Source organism: Salminus brasiliensis, chromosome 8 (genome assembly GCF_030463535.1).
Source record: "Salminus brasiliensis chromosome 8, fSalBra1.hap2, whole genome shotgun sequence".
NCBI classification, from domain to species: Eukaryota; Metazoa; Chordata; class Actinopteri; order Characiformes; family Bryconidae; genus Salminus; species Salminus brasiliensis.
This window is the reverse complement of record NC_132885.1, coordinates 23128638-23156463: the sequence shown is the minus strand read 5'-3', so window position 1 is coordinate 23156463 and position 27826 is coordinate 23128638. Positions and strand designations below refer to the sequence as shown.

Here is a 27826-nt window from a genome sequence, read left to right as displayed (position 1 = left end):
TCAAATTAATAATGATAATAATTAATAAAATGAAAGCATTCCCTAACAATGACAGTCTAAATGATTAGATAACAAGGACATGTCTTATTCGTGTAAAGCTCCCTCCCTCCAGCTTATTTCACTGAATGGAATAATGAAAAATGGTTTAGCCAAATCTTTTTTTATTGGGGCTTAGGGTACAAAAAAAAAAAAAAAAAAAATCATGAAGTACGTACCAGATTCCATAATTGCATACTCAGCTGGCTCAGAGAAATGTTGTAGTATTATAGAAACAGTTGCCATATGGTGTAAAATTTGTTGACCTTCCCTCTTATAACTTAATTGTTCCTAATTAAATGTATTTCATAACATCTATTCATTAAGTAGGGTGATGATTTTGTTTCTAATAATAGATTACCAGTCTGTATTTTTATCAATGTAGTACGAGTGATCTAATTATGTTGATCATTTGAGAGCACGGTGTTGGGGTTCTTAGCTCCTAGGTTTAATCAGGATTTTGTCAGCATCTGATTTTGAGGAATTAATGAAGGAAAAAAAAGGCAGGTAACCGTTACTGTCAGGACAACCTGAGAACATATGGGTTGGTGCTTCTCCACAGATATTGCAGGTTGGATCAACAGATGGAGACATCCTGATTAAAATGGCTGGATTTCAATGTATTTCTGAATCAAACCCTTCATGCACATTAGTACATACAAAATATGCAGTAAAGTACTTTTTAAACAAATCAAATAAAAATGTGTGTGAAAATATATATCTGTACAAGTGTTCATGATTCCCTTTAATGATCTTCTGATTTTAAGCGTCATTCTAATGCACAAACACCTGATTCTGTCTTACTGTTGGACTCGTTATGATATTGAATCCTATTCTGAAGAACACCACAATTAAAGCGATTAAGACTGATTTGCAAAAAAAGCTTCTGATTGGTCAGTGTTCTGTAATCTTGACCAGACCTTGTTGTTTAAACAAGCCCCTTCTGCAACTCTGCTGCCAGCCTTAAATTATGTGAGAATTTCAACAGCAATTTTTTGCAGTTAGCAATTAACTGCGCAATTAGTGCTGGCTTCCAAAGTACAGTGTTATGACAGGCACAAATATAGTTCTTAGTCTCCATTCTCACGCCAAAACTCAGGCCTGAAATATTTCACCATAGCGAATGCTTCACATGCCTGGAAATTTTCGGACTTCATGCTGATTTGTCATCATTTCCTCCCTTCCTTTTATTTTAGAGCCTGGTGAGAGCCCTGCAGCTCTGCTGATTGGAAACTTGGATAATATTGTAATCACAGCTCTGAATGGATCCAGTGTGCAGACGCTGAAACTCCTAGACACAAATGGGACTCATGCCTTGGACTTCCACCACAATGAGGATTCAGTGTGCTGGGTCACATCCTCTGAGTCTACTGGACAGCTCTGGTGTGCCAAGATGAAGAAGCCAAGCAGCTTTTCCAAAGAACGGGAAATAAAAACGGTGCAGAATCTTCACAGTAAGTCGTCAGTTGCACTTCTGAATCCACAAGTACTCAGCAAAGTTTGGAGCAGGCTTATTTTTATGACTGAACATGTGTTTAACTCAAGATTAACATTACTCAACCCCTTTCATAATACATTCCTTCCACTCATGTTTTATGCAGCTTCAAAGGCCACTATAGTGATATTGACCTGATTACACTGAACAAAACATTGCATTAATAGGATTCACATAATGTTCAATTGCATTTACTGAGCATTCATGTTTGAACAGAAAAAAATTAATAAATAAATAGCAGCTGTCAGTTGTCACCATTGGGAGATTGCAGGTCACAGCCATCCGTGATCGAGAGCATAACTGGCCTCCTTCAATTATTATTATTTAATGTTGTTGTTCATTTTCTTGCTGAACATCTTCACAGAACGATCACCCTGGATCGCAGTGGGAGTTGCATCCATTGTTTTACAAAGTAGTTGGTGCAATTGACACCAACCCCCTGCCTCTGTGGCTCTAAATCAGAGTGAATGAAATATTAATGTAAACTCAGTTTTGATATTTTGGGAAGTTGACGCAGGAGATCTGTGCGAATCTGTTCAAATCATCGCTGTATTTCCTGTGGCAGATTGCCACCTGAGTCCTGCTCACAAGCCAGTTCTATGGAAAATTTGAAACCTGTGCAACCTGTGTCTATTCATGATTAGATTGGCTGTAACATGATGTTAATTGTACACTCCTGACCGGTCATGGCAAGTTGCCAGGATGCTGGATAGTTATTGAAATTTGTCTCTCTTGGTAAAGGATTGTTTGTTTCTTTGGGTTTTGCCAGTCATAAATAAGTGTCAATTTGACCGTTTTTTGTTGCTCTCCAGTTATGCCCGTTCTGATTGTGAGGTGTTGGCCTAAAAAGCACTAGAAAATTGTCACAATAGCTATGATAGGATTTTATTGAGATATATATTTATTTATTTTTATATGGCATGCTAGGTTTGGAGGTATGATATTATGTTATACTGCTCTTTATTTATTGATACTACAGTATAAATGGCATGATACACTACTTTTAGTGGCTTGGAATCATTTGTCAAATTATTACAGTTTTCTAAAGTTTCAAGTGTTTAATATTAAGCCTCAAATATGTATTTAGATGTTTTATTTTATAGTTTGATTATTTATTAAATGATTTATTTGAGTTATTTTAGTTATTTTAGTTATACAACTCAATTTGTCTATCCTCAAGGAATCCTCTAGATTTAATATTTTGACATAAGAGGCACTTACTATTAGCATATTAGTCTACCAATGTTCTCAATGTACATTAAAATATCTGTGCATTACTGTATTGTTTTAATCCAAAGTAAGTGATTTTTCGCCCACTTTCAATGAGACCTAGTCCTAATCTTCTATCTCATATACTGGACTGGAGTGGATTTCTTTAATGTATTTTGTCCTTTTTTTCCCCTTTAGATGTCGAGCAAATGGCAATTGACTGGCTCACCGGTAACTTCTACTTTGTGGAGCGAGCAAGCAGGAGGATTTTCGTTTGCAGCCGCAACGGAGACACTTGCGTCACCATAGTAGACCTGGACCTGTCGAATCCAAAAGGAATAGCTGTGGACCCTCTCATGGGGTAGGTGAAGTATGCACGAACGTGGCGAATGCAACAAAGCAGTCCCATTCTGAGCCGGCATAATGCTAATTATTAACTGTCTAAATGTTCAAATACACACATGGCCCCATGATTTCATGTTTTTTTAAACATTTATACAAATGTGTCTCGAATGCAGCAGTTCCTGTGCTAAATATTTGCTCTTCTTTCTCCATGAGCGCGTCTGCCAGTGCAATTTTCACAGCGGCTCCTCCTGACCGGAGCTGCATTAGTATTCCGCGATTTATCCTACATCCCACAGTATAAGAATGCCCCTGCAGAATTGTACTTTGTGGTATTTTTTTCTGCTCCTGGAACAGGCTTGTGGAATCTTCACATTGAGTGGTAATTGTGGAAATGTTTGGAAAGAAATGACTGAAAGGACACAAAGGCTCCTCGGAGGAGTGAATGGCGGCGTGATTATTCCAGTTATCAGCAGCTAAAAGGGGGCTCAATGGTAATATTCCCAGTGAGCTGAAACTAGGAGCTCAACACAGTCTGGGTACCATTATATTCATGAGAGCACAAGGACAGACAGAGCACAGAGACTCGGTGCAGGTTTTTAATGAGGCTCCCTGAAGTAAAGGCGAATCTTAGCTCCAGTGTTTAAGGCTACAGTGAAGACCACAGAGAGCGAGAGAGAGGGAGAGTAAGCTGAGGCCACCAAATGAAAGCAGTCCAGCCTTGGAGTGAATGCATCTCCTGCTCGCTCTTTGTTCTTGCTTGCTGCAAAAACACTGATGTTAAAATAACTGGCAACTGTTGTGCTCTTGGCATCTGAGCACTTTTGTTGTTGTTGTTGTTGTTGTTTTTATTTTTTGATTTTCTCTTTCCAGTGGCCTTCGACGCACTCTAAAATCAGCTTAAATTTTCAAGAGATGCTTAGAGATGCTTCAGCGGAGAATACAAAGCGCATTGCCTTTTTAAATGGAATACAACAGTTATAAATATGCAGAAACCAAGAACTCATTAATATATTTTAAATGCAAACGTGTTCGGAAGTCTGCAGTGTGTAATCTTCGTTTAATTTAGCAGCTTCATGACTAATAATGTGGCTTATTCGTTTTATTTTTATATATATATATATATTTTTTTTTCTGGAATTCATCAAGGTGTCTTTCGTTGGGTGAGGTCCAGACTGTTGTATGTGTGAAGCAGCATTCATAAAGACTCTTAGAGCACCAGCATATATCCTGTATCAAGTTCCAGTTTAGCTGATCTCCAGAGACTCTAAAGCAAACCAGAAACAGCCCTTCTTCTCTTAGATGTCTCAAGAACACACAAAGCATCTCAGAGGAAAGAATGTTGATCTAGGAAGTGCTTTCACTGCTCCCTGCAGTTCTGTCATCAATTCAGGAGCCTTGCACAATCTCAGAAAAAGCCCTTAGCCCCAGAAGAACCTAAGGGACTAGTCCAGTTGAAAAATAGCTACAAAAGCAAAGACATCTACAGCCATGCTTCATTAAAGATTAAGGCCTGGATTTTTAGTGTAATGTGTAACATTTAATCTACAGCCTTAAAAATAAAGATTCTGTACTTAAGGAGAAAAAAAAACTTGGTAACACTGTATTTAAATAGCCTGCAGTACATAGTTTATTGATGCTGACCTTGCCTATAACTAAATATCCATTAAAGTCCCTGGGAACTTAAATCCATGCTTTCTTTTTAATTAGGCTAGTTTTGCTTGTCTGGGCACACAGTATACATGCACAAAGTACAGCCATGAATAACATCCCAATAAGCAATAAATGAGCCATATATTTTACTGTATTTTCCCCTCTTCTTTTAAACTGGGAGGTTCTCACTAATTACAGGAAAGATGGATCCAGTTCTGCCAAAAATAGGCTTTTGGAGAGTATATGTATATGAGAGTATATGTAAAGATTAATGGCATTCTACTGTTCCCACATTATTGGTGCTGAGCTTGTTCTTAATATAAGCATATGTGCAATGTGTGGGATCAATGGGCCTTATTCACTTTTTTTTTCTTCTTTAAACCCACTTCTTCAGTTTCTTTTTTTTTCTTTTCTATAATTTTACCCCATTTTCTACCCAATTCCTTTTGTCGGCTGCTGATGGCAATCCGAACCTCGGATCATAGTGGCAGCGCCACTTGTAGCCCCCCACTTCCTTTAAAAAACACCTCACAAAACAGGAAAATTATACCTTTGGGCAAATAACATTCCATTCTGGAAAAACTGACAAGTTCTGAATCTGAATAGGGGAGGAACTTCCTTCCCTATCTGCTGATCTAGTTTGTACTTGATCTGTTAGCCACGTGAATCCACATTCTGGTCAGCTCACTCAGTATGTTTAGTGAGACTATGAAGTAGAGATCAGGCAAAATCAACTAAATCAGACACAAAGGGATGTGCCAGGTACGTATCTCCCAAACGAAGTGATGAAGCTGTTCTTGTTCCTGAGTGCATACTGTTACTATTATTACTACTACTACTACTATTACTACTACAACTACTACTACTAATAATAATATTAACAATAATAATAATTGTATTAATTAACCATAAAAATCATCTGGGCTCAAGACCTGTGAGACCTTATCTTCCTACTTAATTGGATGTGAATGTAAAAATATGCAGCTGCAACAAGCTGTCAAGGATCCATAGACCAAGGTTTCCTGAAATAAGTGAGCAAATGCACAGGTCACACTGACTGGTGTAAACTGACTTCAGAATAATATTCATTTATTTACTTTTTACTTGTGTCCCACATTTACAATAAAAGACTGTATTTCGATCATGTGTTCATTTTGCAGTATAACACACCTGGCTGTAAAATCCAGTAGTATTACTGTACCACGTCAGTCCGCATGTTTCTTTCACTGTCAGTGACAGTTCTGTGTCTCTCAGCTTGTCCATAAAAAAACATGTCCGTCAATGGTGACTCAAGTGTAAACATAGCTTCCCAACTATAAGGGGATCCCAAAGCAAGAAATGCCAGTTTTCCATATTGCTGCCCTAATTACAATATTGTACTATTCAGATTCTATCAAATAGTAATAAACAGCATTCTGAGTAACAGTATCTGCAATTTACCAAAACATTACAATTTACAGTATGGTTTGAAATAGTTTGTGCTGGTTGAGGAGTGCTGGTTGTAGAGTCTGACGGCAGCAGGAAGAAAGGACCTGCAATACCACTACTTCACACACTTCAGGTGAAGCAGCCTGTCGCTAAAGGAGCTGCCCAGTGCTGCCAGAATCTCATGAATGGGTTGGGAGCTGTTCTCCAGCCATCATCCTCCTGTCTCCCACCTGCACTGGGTCTAAGAGGCTTCCAAGGACAGGGCCGCCCCCCTTTATAAGTTTGTTCAGTCTCTTCTTGTCTGCTGTCGAGATGCTACTGCCCCAGCAGACCACTCCATAAAAGATGCTTGAGGTCCAGATTGCAGCACAATTTAAGAGGAATCTCCTAATTCAACTCAGTTCAATTAGTTAATTGCCAGATGTTAGTTTGCCAATCACCAAACAGTACTGAGCTCCTCAGCCGTTCTATTTTCGCACCATTTTGCCAACTTTTTAAAGAACATATAGCCGAGCTCCCATTCAGAATGCAAAGTTAAGTCGTTGGGCTTCCACTTTTAAAACGACCATAGAAATGCAGAATAGTCATAAATCCTGAATTCTTAGGAGCTGAAGTTGGGGAAAAAAGGGATTCATTTTCAAAATGTTGAAGTGTCCTTTCAAAGGTTAGTAATTCCTTTTCTCCTGTAGTGCTTTAAGTTGCTGCATGAATGCAGGCTCTGGTCCGCTGGTACTTCTTATTCTCTTGGTACTCTTATCCTGAATGGGGAAAATCCTGTTCTGCGAAGGGTTTTTGCTTACCCTGTTATACCTCTATCGAACAAGCACAGAGGCAGTCCTTCTCTATTCACTGGGGATTACCTTTTTGTGTCTTTTTAATGCATTTGGTAATGAGCATAATATTTTAGCGGCGGAAATGCTTACTTTATGACATGGTATTTATTAGGTCTAGTGGGTTTTATGTGAACGTAATCTGTAAGGATTTCCATTCATGATGACTCTGTCTCTCTTGCTTTTCCTCTCTCTGTCTCTTTCTCTCTCTCTTTCTCTCTCTCTCTCTCTCTCCTGCGCTTTCGCTCTCTCTCTTCTTTTCTTTTTCGCACTCCTCAATGGATCTCCAGGCAGGCAGCTTCTCTACTGTGCCCTTAGTGTTAAAAGCAGAGAGTTTGAGGAAAGGCAGTACAGTGGCTCAGTCTGCAGGTTCTTTATGGATGAAAGCAAGCAGATCTAGGTGTACACAGCCCATGCAGTGAAAGTGCCTATCAGCCTGTTCTTCCTTAGCTGCTCATCCTCTAATTGGCAAGATTCAAGATACAGCTGCATGTGTGAGAGCAATCCAGAGAGAGCAGAGGAGGTCTCTAAGCCTGGAGAAATGTGGCAAGGAAACAAAAGAAGCTGGTATATGTTTTGATGGGAGCCCAGTATGGGGTCCAGGGTTTATGGAATGAGGTTTGTTAAGCCCTTAGACCCCATATGTCAGCCCACACAACAGTTCTTCACTCTTAGAACTACATGTTATAATTAACATCAGTTTCATGGGCCCTAAACTAGAGCCCTGTGGAATGCCACAGGATATGCTGGAACAAATGGTTACCAAATAATTCATTCTAGTTTCAGCATTAGAATTAAGAATAGATTAATTAATAAAAGGTTTCTAACCGTCCTCAACCAGGAACTTTCCTCAGCTTTGTTGTCGGGATGCTTTGATGAAATGCGTCTTTCAATTCAAAAGGAAAATTCCAGTCAAGGAACAAGAGTGGGGATAAACTTTGTTTAACCCTGTTATACACAGAGCAGCTTATCTTCCTTGAAACAAACGCAGCACTAGATGGCGAGAGATGTTTTGCCATCATAAGCGTAGCGCGTGTGACTGAAATTTGATTTGGAGAGGAATGAAAGCAGAGCTTTACACACACATAGTCTCTCCCCTTTACGTTTGTTTGGTTAGTAAACTGCCTCGGTGCAGGATTGAGAGGTATTTTCAGCGAATGTCTTTTCAGAAATAATCAAAGTCTGAAGAAGAAAACACTGTATGGCTGCATCTGTAGTGCAAGCACAGAACTTACAATGGTTCCTGGTTATAGTGACTGACTAGTGCCAGAGGTTTAAGGACACAAGGCAGCTTCCCTTTACTCTAAACCTGTGTCCAACTGCCGGGTCAACCCCTTCTTTTTGTTCAGTCAGAATTTCAAGATTGTTTATAAATGTGGAGGTCTTTTGAAAACAGCGTGACCAGGCCAAGGACAATCCACTGCAATTTTGTGCAAACATTCAGAACCTGAATGTGGTATAGTACGATTTTTTTCTGAACCATTTCTCTGAAATCCAGTTATTTATAGCCAGTCAAATAAACTAAACTATGTAATGCAGTGATCAACAATCCTCCTCATAGAGAGCCACCTCTCACTTTCAGCCCATACTGAACACCTCATTCAGTTAATTAAAGACTCTGAAGAAGATTCTAATTAGAAAATCAAGCAGGGTCAATTAAGGTTTGAGCTGAAGCTGATTAGTTGTGTGGGGAAAAAACAAAAAAATACATAATGCGTACTGTTCCAATTCTATATATCATCCCTGTCCAAAAATACCTTGCATAAGTAATTTTGGAGCAACTCTATTAGTCCATTCATCATAAAATGTTCCCAAAATGTAAAGAGCAGATGGTGTGTGATTAAAGCTGCTAAGTGTCTTGTTTTTAGGGGTTTCCAAAACTGAAGTTCAAGAAGTGATTAAAAAATACAGTGTGATGAGACTTAACAATTGTACAAGATCAAGCAGACCACAAAGAAACTGTCCAGATAAATACCACTTAAAGCTTTCATCCTTAAGAGAGAGAGAAAAAAAAATTAAACTTCCACATCTGAGAAAGTCCACTGGTGTTTCTGTTCTTCCTTCCATTGTGAAAGACCAGTAACCAAGAAGCCTCTACCAAGAAACGGAAGTACTTATCTCTTTTAAAGGGAAGAGAAGCTGTAATACAGTTAACGCATGTAAAAGTGTAAAGAGTTCTTTAACCCCTTAAACTGCCTACGAGCTGCTGGCGGGCCGAAAGTGTTTTTACAAACTTCTATTACCAGAAAATATCCACACCAGTTTGTACAGAAGTACCTGTAGTTACTGAGTAACACACCTTAGTGTATAATAAGTCTTGGAGAGTGTTAAGGGGTTTAGAGTTATATAGAATCATAACAGCTTAAAGGATGATTAAATGAACCCCTGATTAAAGGCTTCTTCAGATTGGTGGCAAACCTTTTGTAAAACTTAAGAAATATCTATATAGCACCAGAAAATGTTTCCACCATCGTAATGGTGAATGGCTTTAGAACCCTTTCTGTTTAGAATGTGGACTAAATACTGAACTGTTTCTTATTATATTTAGATTTTGAGACTTCGATGTAATGTCCTGTTTTGTATGTTGTCTGCTTTTCATTCTTGACCCTGAAAAAATGAATAATTTGTATTAAATAGCTGTTTTGACAAGAAATTAAATAAATGAAAAAGAGTTTTATACACACATTTACAGGCAGCAGGCAGCTTGTTTGTTCCATGGCACAGAGTGCTGGTGTTTAAGTTGCATTCAACAAGCGCTTCTTTTCATTATTTTCATGTAAATCGTCCCTGCATCCACTTCGGTGTCCTTGTCTTCTGTGTTATGTGCATTCTGATTCAGTCGCAGAGGAGCTTATGCTCTGGAGTGCATGATGCGGAATTCTAATGCATGGCGGTTGCCTCATATGTAACGTGCTAATGACCATTTCATGTCCTTGGATTATAAATTCGGCTGATTATAATGATCCATAGCCTTTCTGTTTGCCCGGTAATGTCGGAGCAGATGTTGCACGCTGCATATCCAGTGGCATCAGCAAATGTCACTATGGATAGTTAAGATTCATACTTGCATATATGGGTCTAGCTAATAGACGAAATAGGCCAATTTCTCATAGTGTTCTAAGGAGTTGTCTAAGTATGTGGAGATATCTGTGCGGTTTCCCTGCCGTTTCTGCATGACAGCTCTCACCTGCATATTGCATCAGAATAAAAGAGAGAGTGGGTGATATTGGACTATGCCTTATCGCCTTTTCAGCCGTGCTGTTTTTGACATTGATATGTTGCTTGAATCCTTAAGTACTGATTCAGCAGCACCTGCATGTCTGAAACGTGGCATTTGTATTCCAGGTAGATATTACACCTGTTCAGAGAGAGAGCTGTACTAGCTGACAGAGAAGATTTGTCAGCCTGGTCTTAACAGCGATTCAGAAGCCACCATATCTCTATCTCTGTTTGACATCCATAGATTAAGTGCTCGCTGCTGCTTTGGTGTCTCCTGTCATCAGCTGAGCGCATGCAGGTTTTATGCCCGTGCAGTATCAGATGCTTTTTGTAATATTAAAGGAAAGAGTGTGTTTACATAAAGACTTTACTGTACTCATGAAATGCTTTTAGATAAATTGTCGAGCAGCCCCGATGCCAGCTTAAAGCTCTGCTGCTTAGCAAAGTATCTCCTCAGCATCTTCTGGAAAGTCATATTCTCAGCAATTTCAGCAGCTTTCAGGGATGGAGTTCATGAAAAATGGCTTGTAAACCATGCTTTTGACTTGCACTTTGCACAGACTAAAAAGGACGTTACTGAGTTCCTTGCTTGTACTTTGTAATTTGTAATGATGTACACTCTTAAAAAATAAAGGTGCTTCAAATGATTTCTTAAGCAATGCTATAGAAGAACCACTTTTAGGTTCCATAAATAAATAAATAAATAAAAATCATGACTGCTCTTAAGAAGAAGTGTCACTTTTTAACAAGATTTTGACAGAGCTGTGAACAATCCTGTGGTTTAAAAACACATCTGAGATGCTACCACTGTGACCCGAGGATTGCCGGTTCGATTCCCCTTGCCTGCCATCAGCAGACTTGCTCGACGGGTGGGTGGGTAGATGGCTGTCTGTCTCTCCCCACATCACTTCAGTGTGATGCTGACCAGCGTCTCTTAACCGATGCATCAGAGCTGGGTACCTGCCACTTTCCTCTGAGCGCACTGATCAGTGGCAGTTTGAATAGAGGAAGTGGCTGGTTGCGCGTGTGCAGGAGGAGAGGCATGTCAGTCCTGAACCTTCCAGTGTCGGGAGCATCACATATGATAGGTGGAGAGTACTAATGTTGTGATTGGGTTGGTTTAGACCTTTAGAAAGGTGCTAAGGGGAAGGTGGGGGAGGCCTAATGTTTGTAATTGAGATCTGTGAATGTCAACCTTTACATTTGGTAAAGATTTGCACGATGGGAAGCTTGTTCAGACCTTCAAAAAGTTATGATCAAAAAATCTGATTTTTTATTGAAATCAATAGTGGTTCGTTCCTTATAGCGTGGCTATACACATTAAATAAGAAGCTAGTATGAGCCAGTGTTCATGAGTTTATTAGCTCATGCATGCAAAGAGTTTAGCTTTATTATAAAGAACAGAACGCATCTTTAGGCATGAGAAAAAAAAAGCACTGGATGACCGTTCTACCGACGCTTTAGCTTTGCATTTGACACAGCCATGCTCTTTTACTAGGCTATATCAGTGCTGCAGGTGGTATTGAAGACTTTTCATTGTTTCTGCACATTTAACAAATGTTAGCTGTTTCAACAAAGAGTGGGAGGGTCATAGGTGGAGAAAAAAAAAATACTAAACTGCTACCGTCCCTTTAATGTTCAGACTGACCAAAGGTTAGCATTTGTACCATTTAATGAGCTTCATGAATTTAGTCCCCAAGGGAAAAGACAAGAAATAGCTCAGAGGCAAAAGCCAGAATGATGCTGTAAAGTATTCTGAGGAAGAGGAGAGCTGTGGAAAGTAGAAAGCCCAGCGATAAAAGCTGTTGAACACGATGAAGCTTTTCATCTTTGTCATGTTCTGTGTTTATTTCTTGGGTGCAATTAAGCACTGTGGGAGTGTTTGGTTAGTCTGCACTGCTTCCATTTTGAATCTCTCGATTAAACTGCTAATTAAATTTGCGTGCGGAGTATCAGGCCCTTCTGGAGCAACGATTTAGCATTGGGTTTTCATTTGACTCGTATTATTGCTTCACTGCCAGGGCTTGAGTACCAGCGCGCGTCGCTGAATTGTTTTGCAATTTAACGCTATAGTACATGTCAGTGCGGTAACAGCCTCTACTTTTCTGGGAAGGTTCTGCACTAGATAACGGAACATGGCTGTGAGGATTTGATTGTATTGGGCCTCAAGCACATTAGAGAGGCCTTGGATGATTAGTTCTAGATCACGAATGCAACTCCAACTCCATCTCCAGAGGTATTGGATGGAGCTCCATCACCCATTGTACATGTTGGTGCGGTAACTGCCTCTATTCTTTTGGGAAGGCTTAATACAAGAGGTTGGAACATTGCTGTGAGGGTCTGATTGCATTCAGCGTCAAGAGCGTTGGAGAGATGTCGGATGGTTCGTTCTAGATTAGGAACGCAACTTCAACTCACTCCGACAATATTGGACGGAGCTCCATCATTCCATTGTATTCCATTGTATTCCATGTTGGTGTGGTAACAGCCTCCACTCTTCTGGAAAGGTTCTACACTAGATGACGGAACATGGCTGTGAATATTTGATTGCATTCTGCATCAAGAGCATCCAAGAGATGTTGGATGATTAGTTAGTGATCACAAATGCAACTCTAACTCACTCCAAAGGTATTGGAGTCTTCTGGGAAGGCTTTACACTAGATATTAGTACATTGTTGTGAGAATTTGATTGCATTAAGCCTCAAGAGCATTAGAGAGGCCTTAGATAATTAGTTCTAGATCACAAATGCAACTCCAACTTCCTACGATGATATTTGATGGAGCTATTGTACATGTTGGTGTGTTAACTGCCTCTATTCTTCTGGAAAAGCTTAATATGAGAGGTTGGAACATTGCTGTGAGGATCTGATTGCATTCAGCCTCAAGAGCATTGGAGAGATGTTGGATGATTAGTTAGTGATCACAAATTCATCTCTAAATCACTCCAAATGTATAGGAGCCTTCTGGGAAGGCTTTGCACTAGATGACAGAACATGGCTGTAAGGATTTGGTTGTCTTGAGTCCTAAGAGCATTAGAGAGGCTTTAGATGATTAGTTCTAGATCACGAACGCAACTCCAACTCACTCTGATGGTATTGGATGAAGCTCTGTCACCCTATCGTACATGTTGGTACGATAACTGCCTATATTCTTTTGGGAAGTCTTAATACACTAGGTTGGAACATTGAGTGTGAGGATCTGAGTGCATTCAACGTTAAGAGCATTGGAGAGATGTTGGATGATTAGATCACAATTGCAACTATACTGTCTTCTTAGGTATTGGCTGGAGCTCCATCACCTGAGAGAATGCAGTTCCACTGCGTCACAAACTAATGCTCCCAGTGACTTTGTGGTGGTGACCTTAGCCATGTGCATAGCTGTATCTTAGCACTTAAATTTATTGGCATTTATACATACACTGCTCAGTCATAACATTAAAAGCACCAGCCTAATGTTGTGAAGATCCCCCTTAGGTCATCCAAAGCAGCTCTAACCTGTCAAGGCTTGGACTTCATATGAACTCTGCATTAACTGTCCTCCATGGTTCGCATCAATGACTCTGTCACCTTTTCACCAGTTGTCCTTTTCTAGGCCTCTTTTAGTAGGTACTAACCACTGCATACCAGGAACACCCTACAAGAACAGTCTGATGTTTTGGGGGTCCTCTGACCCAGCTGTCTAGCCATTACAATTTGGCATTCAAAGTAGCTCACATTTTTCTGATTTACTGCCTAATATGTGTATCCCACCCCTTGGCAGGTGCCACTCAGATAGTCAATGTTACTCACAAAAGCACCAGTCAGTGATTTTAATGCTATGGCTAATTGGTGTACACAGATACCATACATATGTTGAGTCTTAGGTTCAATACGTTCCTACTGGTTTTGATTTCAATATGTTGAAATTGATATTGAAATGTGACACACCGACCACCCCGGGACAGAGACGAATGCTGAAGGCAGGGTGGGAGTTGACAGCTGACATTATTTTATTTCCAACACACCCACAAAAACTAAAAATCCTACTGCTTTTCAGCAGCCTACCACTCAAACGCAGTTCAGACTTTTCAGTATTTCCCGTTCCCTCACAGACTTCGCAGTCAGTTGTAGCCATTTGTCTGCTGCCATGTCGCTCTCCTTTTCCTATCTCTGCTCCATTTTAAAGGGACCCTAGCTGCCTCTAGCTAATCAGCTCCAGCTGATCTTAATCAGTGTAGGCACTTAATGGAGAAAGAGACAGAGAGAGAGATCGCTCTGCCTCTCAAATACGTAGACCATTCCACTGCATGGCCTCCAGGTTTGACTGTGGCCCTACGGCGGAAAAGGAAAGACTCTAGAGGTACTGGTGCATCAGCTTCCTGTCCACATTAGCGCTCGGGGGAGGCGTCAGCTTTTCACGGCCGTCTTTCACTGCACTTGGCACATCGCACCACCCTCTTAAAAATAAGGTGCTTTAAATGGTTCTTGGAGCTTTGCCATAGAACACCAACTTTGTGTTTATGATTGAGATTTGTGAGTGTGAAGAACCTTGAAATTGGTAAAGACATTTCAAGTGAAGGTTCTTTATATTTTTAAAAGGTTCTTCAGACCTGCACATATATATTAAAGTATATGTAGACTTTAAACATTCCTGCCTCATGGTTCCAAATAGGCACTGGGCCCACCACAACCCTGGCCATGATAGGAAGATACATGTGGTGGATGGATGGATGGATGGATGGATGGATGATTAAATAAATGGACAGATGCAGGCTCATACCTTCAGATTTACACTGCAGATATACAGTCTTACCTGAGCAATTAGCTAACATGCTTCTGCAATCCCCCAACACAACCTCCCACCCACATCCCTACATACAACAATGGCTTCACATTCTAATGCTCGATCAAAAAAAAAAAATAATAATAATAATAATATACAACATTTAGAGGAGAGGGGAAAAATTCCATTTACAGAGATAAATGAGCAAATTATGAGAAAACATAAATAGACCACCGCTATTATATACAGCTATAGATTTAAGTCCACTTGTTTATGTCAGAACTGGCTCCCAAATAAAAATATTACTTTTTATTTTATCTTTTTACAATCTGATATGCCAAATTTGAATACTAATGGGTTAGGTTAAAGATACATCTTAAGATACTCCTGTAAAATATAAAAAAATCTATCTAATCTTGCCTTCAACAAATGTGCACAGTGTAAGGCTTTAAATTGTATGTTTTCTAATTTTGCACAAGACCTCCTCTACGTCTAGTTCTAATTTCCTCTCCCAATCTATCCTGATTTTAGCCAATGTCGTGTTTTTAGGTGAGACTATGAAATTAGTTATCCTTGATTAACTCTTTTGAGTTAGGAGAGATTTCTATTGTATAATACTGAATTTTGGGGTGGATTAGGAACATTTGGGTCTTGGCTTGGTGCAAAGTGCTGGACTTATTACTTATGGATAACAGAATAAATAATCGGTGAAGGGTGAATTTTACCAATTGAGCTTCAAAGTTTGCAAATACAGTCTATGTCTATGTATGTGTCTATGTAACGTTGAAAATACCTTGTCTTGGCCAAACAGGGAATGCAAAATCTTTACTTGTCTGGATGAAAAAGAGGATTATAGGGCTTGTATAGAGAAAACTTTAAACACTACATTCTCTTACCTTTCTTTCCCGTTCTACCTTTTTCTTAGCTCTGGATAACATCATCAGCTCAATGCAATACATAAAAATGTAATGTTTTTCTCAGAGTGGCCACTACGCTATGCTTTGCCAGATATATATTGTGAAAAAGAGTAGATGCTGATGCTTGATTAACTGGGCTTGAAATTCACATATCAATTAAATGCTCTCACTCTGTTTCAGGATGCTCTTCTTTACTGACTATGGAAACCTGGCCAAACTGGAGCGCTGCAACATGGATGGCACTAACAGAAGCCGGCTTGTGGATTATAAGATTGAGCAGCCAACCACAGTGGCGCTGGACCTGGTGAAGAAGCTTGTTTACTGGGCAGATGCATATCTGGATTACATCGAGGCAGTGGATTACAATGGCAAGAACAGACACACTATCATCCAAGGGAGTCAAGTGAGTGCCAAATACCCTGCTGAGTTGGAATGACAAATCTCTACTTTGTTCTGCTACCGATTTGTTGGAGTAGCATTTTTTTTACATTATGTGGGTGGCTTAAAAGCACTAGTTACATGGCAATAAATTAGCCTGGTGGGATGGAGGCCTATTTAGAGATCTTAACAGTCGTGTCACAGTTCACATGTTTCACAACATCAGTGTGAGTAGAAATGGTAATGTTGTTAGTATATTGATGTATCTTCTTGAAGGGTCATTTTCAAACAATAGTGGTGACCTTTCCACTTAATTTGCTGAAAGAAAGGGCCGGACGCCTCCTCAAATCCACAGAAAGAGCATTGGGTGCAAGTTAGAGGAGTCAACAAGATGATAACGAGACCGTTTGAAGCTTGAATTGCTTTGTTTTGTTCTCAGTATGGGAGCTCTTACTTTTGACTTGCTGTGTTGTTCAAATGTAATTACTTCATGTTATGACCCAGTCTAGGGTCAGCCCACAGCAAAATGTGAGAGTAGGCTCTTTCCCTAGACCCTCTGCTAGACTAGAACACTGGACACTTGTACAGTTGCATGAAACAGTGTGGATTTATGGTTACAAATTATAAAATGTTACAGCAGAGGCTGGTGAACACAACCAACTAAACCTCAAAAAAAGAGACAGAAATACACACAGCTACCCTCAAAACTACTTGACCAAAAAAACAAGACATGAGGGTAAACAGAACAAAAAAAGGCGCCCACACCGTGCTTTTCCCAAGATGATGATTCATGAGTTAGAATGAGGCTAACAAGGCTTCAGGTCGTGCCCTGAACGTCTCTTCTTAGGTCGTGTTCTCCTGAGCTCCTTATAATCTAGATTCTGGTGGCCAGTGACAGGACTGCACACTGCCAACACACAGAGCAGCAGAATGAGACACTAAAAAGGAATGTTATGACCAAGGGTTAACCTCAATTATGTGGTATTTATGGAATTCTATACACAAAGAAATCAGCTTAAAATAATGGCAGAAATAAAATAATTAGGGAACGTACACGTCTCCTTAAGCCCAAAGTGGCCCATGGCATATTCTTAAACATCTATTTAATGGAAATTTAAGACACCTTTACATGTGAATAGACACATGTAAACATGTACAGTGGTTTTGTAGTTTCTGGTGGTCCATCATTTAGATTCTCTTCAGGTGCTCATGCATCACACTAATGTTACAGCTAATAGAAGTCACTAGTTTGCTTGACGTCATTTGAATGATGCTGTTTGGTGATAGTTCACTTTTTTATTCAATGAAATTAGCAACTAGCATTGTTCATGCTACCAAACTTGGCACAATGTTTGCACTATGTCAAATGATGACCATAATTATAAGCTTCCATTATTTGTTACATCAACCGGACAAACACTATAGCAAACATTGGATGTTGGATGTCCTGGTTGATCGCCAAATGATCTCTTTAACCTACTGCTGTCAGACTTTGGCAACCTTTTAAAACCTCTTTGAATCTGACCAATGACAGGAGCAAGAAATGACTGACATCGGGCAGTCATCAAGGATGTATATCATGAAGCTGATGGGAAGAACTTTTAAACTCTCCAACTTTTAGAATCCCAAAGCACGGCTACAGCTTAGCTTTCAGGGCCTTCCCTGCATTTGCTAATAGTGGAGAGGGCAGGTGCAGATTAAGGATGGATTTCAGAGTTAATGATGATTATGGCATTTATTCCCAGCAGCTACTGTATCTGCATGGCTTCCTTTGAGCGCTGATTTCACAGACACATTCGAGGATTAATTAGCCTAAATGAATACACAGACTAGAGATTAGGCTGTGTGAAATGGATTCACCATTAGAATATTTTACCTGAAGTGCACTTATGAGGCCGATAATTAGGGAGTATTATTATTCAAAAGACGACCTCGGCAAAGCAACCCGATGGGTCTCTCATTGTGTGAGAGGGGAGAAGGGCATGCACAAAGAGGGTTGGATCACTGTACGGGTGCAGGTGTGCTCAGCCTAATGGTGTCCATAAATATAGGCTCCCGACGTGCTCTGGAGGACTCGCTAACACGTTTCATTTTCACGCCAAATGAAGGCGATGCTCATCTTCCTCCGGAGCCGCGCTTCCCCCTCGCAACCTCATTGTTCTCCGAAAGCATTCTCACTGCTTCATCACACCATACTTAAACACCTTTCCACCTCTCTTTGTGATTCAGATTTTACTTTCCAATGCTAATTTCTGTTGTTTTCAATCATAACGAACTCACATATTGACCTAATGAAACAAAGGAACGTTATAAATCTTTATGCAAGAGTTTGACAATGTGCTGAGAGCCACTTATAGCCTATTTGAGAGTAGAGTTCACAAAATTACATTAAAGTAATATCCAACTTTACCTATCACATATTTTGTCTGAGGGTAAACTCAACCTTAAAGTGCTATATCGGTTTTTAACAATTGCTAAATACTAACTGCCATACTAACTCTTTCGCAAGTACAGTCCCACCTGTGGGATTTGCTGTGGCTGGTCCCTGGTAGGTACGTACAACCAGTGGGATTGGGATGTTCGGTGTAGAACATTCAGGTTCAAACGTGACGCAACAGTCAGCTTCACCAGTTCATCTGCTTCCCTCAGCTCACTGTGCAAACACAGCAACACTCGAGTTGATCAACGTGATTTTACCTGTCATAGTGGCCACACACTTGTTTAAGGTTCGTGTGCTGGTTTAAGCCCTGTGCTCGTGCTCCATGATAAACATACATTCCTGCGATGCCTTCCTCTCATTATTAACTAAAACAGAGCAGAAATATTCTCTTTCATTAGCCGTGCATCTGGAAATTTTACCAAATTTCTGTGAACAATTCCAGCTGCCTGAGCGTTAGATACCTTTATCGAGTGCTGGGTAAATAGTAACTGCCCAAGTGCTGGATAAATTTAACAAGTGATAGCTATATATATAAACTGGCTGAGTGCTAGATAATTTTAATAAGTGATACTAGATACTAACTGCTCAAAAGTAAAAAAAAAAAAACCTCATCATTAACATCAAACCTTGCTAATCGCAGAGACTTCATCTCAGTGCGAACTCAACCTTTAAACAAGGAAAAAAGAACAATGCAGTGTCTCTGGCATGACTCAAGTGCATGTGGCTTTGCGCCTAGACCGTGGTGTTTCATCTCCTCTGGGTTCAGGGAAAGCCCACTGGATTTATGTGTGTGTGTGACTGTGGGCAGAGTTCACTTGTCCCTGTCTCTTCTCATCAGAGGACGTTCACCTGTAGAGATGTAGCGTGTGGGCACAGTCAGGCTGCAAAAGGACTGGATGTTTCCAGAGAGAAACATACACACACACACACACACATACACACATGCACTCCGTGACCCAGGTGCGTCTGGTGAACGCACACTGACATTGTTCATGTCCATTTGACTTGCCTGGAAAGCTCTTGTTGGGGCTTTAGCCACAGCTGACATTCTGTAGACTAGATAGAAGAGATAGTTTGGCAATCGTCCAGGACATGTTCGGTATTGCTTATGCCGCTGAGAAATAATGGAAGCTTATGATTACCAATTTGCAAAGTGCAAACAGCATGTCTAGTTTGGTTGAGTCAGTGGTGCTAATGTTGTTAATAACAGTGAATAAAAAAATGGATTGCCACCGAACCACATCATTCAAATGACATCATGCAAACTGGTGACCATTTATTAATTCCATTAATTGTTAGCAACATTAGCCTGTATTCCATTAGGTAATCATGAAGGTAATCATGAAAATGTTATTTAAATTAGGAAGAAAAGTACGGATAAGCTTCAGGATGCAAGATGGCTTCTACTAATGATTCCCTGCTAAATAAATAAATAAATAAAACATGCTCTGCTTTGGACACTGGTGTTCTGGCCAGCCAGCATGACCATATTGGGTAATTAGCTTGTTCAGCTTAACCAGCCCCAGCCAAGGTCTCCTAGAGCCATATCTAAACAACTGCAAATTCCAAGATCATCAGTGCAGGTTATTAGGAGCTGTAGCCACTTTGCCAAATTCTGGAAACACACTCAAACTATCCTCAGCTATATGTGGAAACTTAGGATGGCTAGTTACAACTTAAAAACCACCAAGGCATAAGTCTGCCCTGAACTGGATGCTGCTAGAACCTCAGTGTCTTCAGTCAAAAAAGAGCTACTGCATCTGACTGTAAAGCTGTCCTCCAGAAGGAAAGTGAAACTGGTGTTCCAGCAGCTTCCAGTGGAAATGCATTTTGGCTGATGTGATACATTTGATTTAGGGGCACATTTGGTGTACATGTGATGGGCTTTGCTACCATTTACCTTCAGACAGGCTGTGGTTAGGAAGGGGTTACACATTTTTTGGCCCTGTGACACTTGTCACTGCAGGTTTTGGCTTTCTGAGTGAGCATGCTACTTTTTTACCCGACTAAGTAGATTCCTGATTTTTTAAATTATCCTGCGGTGGTCAATGTTCTTTGTTCTAGGTGGCCTACCTGCATGGATTAGCTGTCTTTGAGGACTACTTGTATGCGACTCGCTCGGAATCCCTCGGTGAAGCTGCGGTGGATGTATTGCGGATAAATCGCTTTAATGTCACAGACCCGGAGATGCTAACCAGCATAGGGAATTCCAGGGCACTGCGTGTTTACCACAAACTCACTCAGCCAAAAGGTAAAGTGTGTGCTGATTGCTTGTGTGACTGATTTGAATGTGTTTTTTCCCTTTGTGCACTCATAATAACCGCGTTCTGGCTTATGATGTTATTTTAACTGAAATATGTACCTGTGAAGAACATGACCTTGGTATTGATCCTCACTTACCAGTGTGAGGGTTTGTGCTGGCTGATGGATGGTGTATGTGATATGAATGTCCTCTCATCAGTCAGGGGCCATGCGTGTGAGGTTAACCCCTATGGCAAAGCAGGAGGATGCGCCCACCTCTGCTTGCTCAGCGGGAGCTACAAGTCCAGGAGCTGCCGGTGCCGCACAGGCTTCAGTTTGGGAATTGACGGCCAAACCTGCAAAAGTGAGTATGCCTTACAACACGCTTTCTTCTTCCAGCTCTGCGTCTTCATCTTCTTCACATAATAAAGATAATAAAGATAAAAATAAAGGTTCATTTGTAGCACCTTTATTTTTAGGGGGTTCTTCAGTTCCTGCAGCAGCAATGATCCACTTAAATCACATCTTTTTAAACATTTAAGGTGATACGGCTGGTCTTTATATATATATGCATATACATGCCCTAATAGCACAGGGTCCATTGAAGCCATTACTAAACAACTGTAGTTTGTAAGTTCAAGTTATTGAGAGGTGTAGCCACATGGCCAAGGTCTGAAGAAAACCCAAACAGTCATCCTCACATGGAGGGAATTGGTTTGGTCAGTCAATAAGGCTTCTCATTTTTCTGCTGCCCCTTTTTTATTATTATAATTCTGTCCCATCTTCTGCTGCTGCTGCTAATCCTTCTTCTGCTGCTGCTGCTGCTGTTGATGTTCCTTCTTCGTTTTCTTCTTCTTCTGTTTCTGCTTCTTTTTCTGCTTCTGCAGCATTTTCTGTTGCTTCTTCTGCTTCTTTTTCATCTTCTTTTTCTTTCTCTGCCTTTGCAGCATCAAATATCTGCTTAAATTCCATCTAACATCTTACAAACTTTGTTGTAGTTAAATATCTAAGTTGATACTGCTAGTCTTGTCTATGTATGGATAATATAATAGCACAGGGTCTATTGAAGCCATTTCTAAACAACTGCAGTTTTCAGGATCATCAGTTCAGGCATTTCTATGTAAGTTTAAGTTATTGGGGGGTGTAGCCACATCGCCATGGTCTCAAAAAGACTCAGACAGTCACCCTCACCTGGGGGGGGTGTTATTCAGATGGTCAGTAAGGCTCAGGCCTTCTTCTTCAGCTTCTTCTTCTCCTTCATTTTCTGCTGCTTCCTCAGCTGCATCTTCTTCTTTTTCTTCTTCTTCAAAGATCTACTTAAATTTCATCTTACGAAACTTTTTTCTTTGTTGTTGTTGTTATTCAACATCTGAGACGGCACGGCTGGTCTTTTATATATATATATATATATATATATATATATATATATGAATACCATAAAATAAAATACTTTCATTTTAGGTCTGATCATAAGAGCAGGGTTTTATTTGCAGGAATGGAAATGAGACTGTGTATACGGTGTGTTTGTCTCTCATCAGCATATCAAAGCAGAAAATTGAGTCATGTAGGTTGCCACACTCTCAAGTCGGAAGATTAAGTGGCTCATGTAGGTAGCGCATCTTGGCGCTGCTTTCCGGCTGACGGAGATGAAGGCGAACACTTAACAAAGATCGCTCGGCTTTGGAATGATCCTGTGCTATTATGTTATTGACTGGCTATAGGCTCAATTCATTAGACCAGGATAATATCATTTTAACTCTAACCCTGCATCTGTAGCCCCTGGTGGTCAATTGACATTTTGTAGCTGACAGTGGAAATCTGGGGTCAATTAATAACACCTCTCAGAGTGGCGCATGACGCACCGGCAATAATGAAGAAAGCGCTGCCTTCTGTGACGTGTTTGATTTATATTTATGTCCAGATGTTCTTTAGACACCTGCCTCCCTCCCTTCCTCTCTCCCTCTAACGAGACGCTATGCTAAATGAGTGCCTGCCTTCCGCAAGCAGCCACCGTGTTGTGTGATATCTGAGTCTCAAAGCACTTAATTGTCTTCAAGGTAGCGTAGCTTCTGCTCTCAGGATGATAAATTGAAGTGATGTTTGTGTGGTCTCACCCACACTGACAGAGTCTCAGTGGGAAAGGAGAAGCTGACAGTGAGGGAAGGCCTTTCTACGCCCCTGCTATTTCCACACACACGCCCCAAGCACACCCACACACTCATACACACACACACGCACACCCTCTCCTAGGCCAGCATCAGAGCCCACCATCATACATACCCACTGCACAATCTCTCTCTTTCTTTCTCTCTCTTGTAACCAAAGGAATGTGAATAAATACTGTGTGGACAGAAGTATTGGGACACCTATTCATTTGTTGTTTATTCTGAAATCACAGGCATTAAAAAGAGTTTATTCTCCTGTGGTTGAAATAACTGCCTCTACCATCCATGCATTCATTAGAAGGGGTGTCCACAAACATTTGGACAGATATACACACAGCATAATATCAGTCCTTAGGCAAGCAGAGGCTAATTTATTTAAGTTTGTTGTGAAGCCATTGATCAGCGTCACTTTTGTTGTGTCTCAGTTTTAATCTGACAGGGGATTTATTGTTTAAGCAGAGTCTCAATTAACAAAAATAACATTGGCGGAGACAAATGAATGAATCTACTTGATCAAGACAAATCTTGCCTGGGGACGCTAAGTGGTCGTGATTGTTCCATTCATTTCTGCCAAGCTTATTGCCCGAATGCGCCTTTGGAGATCATTAAGTTATGTATTTGGTTGCAAAGAAGCATTAGAGGTCACCTTTTAAGTGTCCCTAGATATTGTACGCTTGGCATTTTAACAGCATACAACATTTTAAAAGCCTTGTGAAATAATAAACAACTGCTGGTTGACCCCATTTCACTTTCATCCTCGTTGCAGAGCCCAAAAATGAACTCTTCCTGTTCTACGGAAAGGGCCGTCCCGGAATAATACGCGGCCTGGATGTAAACGTGAAGTCCAGCAATGAGCACATGCTTCCGGTTGAGGACTTGGTGAATCCACGGGCTCTGGACTACCACGCTGAAACTGGCTATATTTACTTTGCTGACACCACCAGTTTCTTGATAGGGCGGCAAAAGACAGATGGAAGCAGTCGAGAGACAATTCTCAAAGACGGTGATTATGCTTTCCTTCCCTTGAAGAACATTTTTGCATTTCACTGATGCAATAATGATGCAACAGACCATTCAGTGAACTGTAATGTGAACCGAATTTGCTTCATTAAAATGTGCACAATTTTCCACATGAATAAAATATAGCCGTTTTGTGAGCAGTTCAGTGTAGTTGCATTTGGCAGCAATTGTGTTAATGTAATATGTTTTGTAAAGGTGAGGTTACATTTAGTGGGGAAAAAAACAAAAAACAGCACATTATATTATTTAGTGTTGAAACTATTAAAGAAATACTATATAGCTTTGCACATAACGACACAATAATAATAATACTAATAAAAGCAAAATTAACAATAAAGTCTAACATTTTTTTAGGTCTGCATTGCTGCATTTCAATCTGTGTTCCTCGCCCTAAATCTGTTTACTGGTTACGTTGGAACTCCCCCTGTTACATGGAGGGAAAGATTTCCTATTCTCAGACTCCTGATAATGAAAGGCTGTGCTTTTGATGGGATTCAAACTGATGATGTCCTGGCTTTTGACAAGCAGGCAGTCAGACAGCTGCACCACTCTCTAGCTGTGAATCCATGTACATATCTGTATCCTAGTAAGAACAGAAAGGTAAATTCACTCAGAACTATGTTTGTATGTACTGTAATTTCAAATCCCAGCAAGGGCTCAGTGCTCCATTGTAGATAGGGATAAACAGTAAACAAATTGAGAGGGAGGAACACAGACTAAATATCTTGAATATGTAAGCAGTTTTAGCTGCAGCTCATTTGCTAATGTTGTTGAGGCTTAACTCATGTTGTATTATTAACCAAACTGAGATGCAGAACTATACAATTATTTGAATAATCAAAGTTGAGTTGTGAAAAGTAGTAGTAAGACAATGTTAAAGGCAGCTGGCATGTGTCCTGCAAAAATCTATACAGTATTGCACAGAGCATTAGTGATATTCTGTAAATACAGTTACAGGCACATCAAGCTGTGACTTTTTTTTTTTTTGACCTGCAGACCTCGATAATGTCGAAGGTATTTCAGTGGACTGGATTGGAAACAACTTATACTGGACAAATGATGGCTATCGGAAGACTATCAGCGTGGCCAGGCTGGAGAGGGCGGCCGACACCAGAAGAACTCTGTTAGAGGGAGATATGTCTCATCCCAGAGCCATTGTGGTGGATCCACTCAACAGGTACAGTATAAGCAATGAGTGGCTGCTTTCATTGCTGAGGCGAATTACCTTGAATAGCATTCATAGACTTTTACATTCTCTCTAGAGCCTGATGAAAGACTACCTGCATTCAGAAATGGCTATTTATTATGCCTGTACTGTTTATTACAATGATGTGCTTGCAGTGTGAAGAAAAGAAAAGCTCTCCGTGTTGTTGTGAGAGAAAAACACAGCGTCTGTGCTGAGCTCAGAGTTGGCGCTGAATGCTAAGGAGAGATGAGGAGGCATAATGGTCAGAATGGTCAGGAGAGTTCAGCTTGAACAGCATGAGCGGCGTTGTGTGATCCGAAGCCAGGCCAAACAGTGTCGGCTCTCTGCTCACCTGGTCAGGAAGCTCTGTCCTCATTGCAATGCATTTCCAAACATTTGTTTGCCCTGTGCTTAGCCTCGAAAGTGATTGAGAGGACAGGAATTGCAGATTTGTTGTGTGGGGGTGGGTGTATGTGAGCTCTTGTATGAATATTTTTATGAGGGACCAGATGCCCAAAAGATGATTGTAAATTGTTGTGACGTTAATGTTGTGTGGACATAGTGTGGCTATTCTGTACTGAGATTACTGAGATTAAGGTTGAGGTTAGATTTATGTGCAGGTATTCCAGTAAAAAGCCTCACAGTTATCATTCTAATTTGCAATATGCAAATGATCCCTTCATTTTCATGATGTGCTGTTAGCATACTCAACAACATCAGATGTTTCAACTGAGTTTCAGATGAGTTCAAGTGATTGCATTTAATTGTGTTGCATTGGGGTATCGTTAAAGGACACTTGGGAAACTAAACAGTTTGGTGTAGTATATAATCATAATTTCCTATACTGTGTACTTCATATATGGAGGCTAAGCCAAAAAAAGGTCACCAAAAAAGTATCCCCGTAATTAACGTACAACAGTTTAGCCCAAGCCATTCACATTAATACTATAAGGAGTGTTTCAGGCCAGGTTTTTTACAACCTAGCCAATCAGAACAGAGGTAAAGTTTTTACGTAAAAAAAAGAATGCTCTTCTCTTAATGGCTGGTCAACGGCACAGCAACAGCTCACATGGCCTGGTTTGCGTAACATTCCGTTTTCTGAGAGTCTGCTTTTCAGTATCAACAACACTATATACTCCTGAAGTGGCCGTTACCTTTTAAAATGGTGCAGCTTTAGATGTGGGAAGGCATTTACTAGTTTTCTGGGATTATGTCAGTTTTGGGGGCTTAAATAAATGAGTCAAGACTATTACGTAACAGTTTGGGTATTTTTGGAATTGGCTTGTTTAATGGTCTGTTTTGGCTATGCTGGATTTTCAATGCCACCGCCGTGTACTGAACTCTCATTATTCAGCTATGCCAAAGAAAAATACAGTTTGACATTGTAGGACACCATTAAGGCATAGCAGAAGAAATGTGTTTAGAGAGGGCTATAGAGAGTGTGGACCCATCAGTATACTGCAGAGTATGTCATTACAATGCATAGTGTAGCTGTATAATGCAATTTAGTATTTTGTTCACACTGTGCAAAACTATTGCTGTATTGACCTATGGTTATGCATGCGCCTGTGTACCTGCGAGCTGACATGGCTCAGGCAGTAAAGAGGTGAGTTTGATGGCCTGGAGCCAATCTCATTATCACCTTCCCTGGGTGTGAGAGAAGCTGATGAATCCTGAAGAGCAGCTCCCTGCCAGAGCTGCAGACTTGAGGAGTAAGAAAACACTCCTCTCATTAACTGGGCATCTAAAGTGGCCATATTTACTGACAAAAGGAGTGTTACTCCGTTAGATACTCACCACCCAACAGAATGAAGGTCAGGGGCTTTCGTTTATTTAAATCATTTCCAGTCAAAAAGGCCAGTAAGTACAGGTTATTCATTTTTTAGTGTTAGGGAAAAAAAAACATCAAAAAATGTTACTGATTGTGTCCACCCTTGTGTCCACCCTTGTGTCCACCCTTGCGTTCCATTCTTTCTGGGAGACTCATTTTTAGTTTTTTTGCAGAAATCAACCAGAGTTCGTTTTTTTTTTACTCCTCCGCAGTTCAGTCTTATAAGATGGAGCATTTTCTGCTTCTCATTATTCAAGATATCTCAAACATGTTCAACAATGTTGAGGTCTGGACTCTGGGGTGATGATTCCATTGTTGTGAGAAGACCAGCAGCTTCTTCTTGTTTCATTTTTCAAATGTTCTTTGTTCTTCTTCCTTGTCAGTTTGCTTTTTCTCAGTAAGAGCTTCTTGATCAGCTCTACATTCTTTCAGAACCACAGTGCTGAGTTGCCTTCTCACAGAGGAAGGATGGACAGAATCGCTAGTGATGGATTATTTATTATTTATTTTTTCCAGGTCTGAGAGTGGAGCTTTCTTCTCACTCTCTTAAAGATGAAAGCTTTAAGCACTGTTTATTAGATGGGACAGTTTTAGTGGCCTGTCAGGCCTTACAATGTTCTTTTAATCGTTTCTCGAACTTCATGTTTTGTTTTTTATTTATTTATGTATTTGTTT

At 40.3% G+C, this 27826-nt stretch overlaps 1 protein-coding gene across 5 annotated transcripts in view; it reads left to right on the top strand.

The window, feature by feature from the left end:
* lrp1bb (low density lipoprotein receptor-related protein 1Bb) overlaps positions 1–27826 on the top strand; it is a 374780-nt gene that overhangs the window by 155987 nt on the left and 190967 nt on the right. For all 5 annotated transcript variants that reach the window (XR_011980029.1, XM_072686149.1, XM_072686147.1 and 2 more), the window contains 7 exons: positions 1233–1490; positions 2939–3101; positions 16071–16293; positions 20773–20959; positions 21170–21313; positions 23881–24117; positions 25131–25311. Coding sequence is in view for 4 of the 5 variants with exons in the window: in XM_072686149.1 (XP_072542250.1) it covers positions 1233–1490; positions 2939–3101; positions 16071–16293; positions 20773–20959; positions 21170–21313; positions 23881–24117; positions 25131–25311 (1393 nt within the window). In the remaining variant the exon portion in view is untranslated. The remainder of the gene's footprint in view (positions 1–1232; positions 1491–2938; positions 3102–16070; positions 16294–20772; positions 20960–21169; positions 21314–23880; positions 24118–25130; positions 25312–27826) is intronic.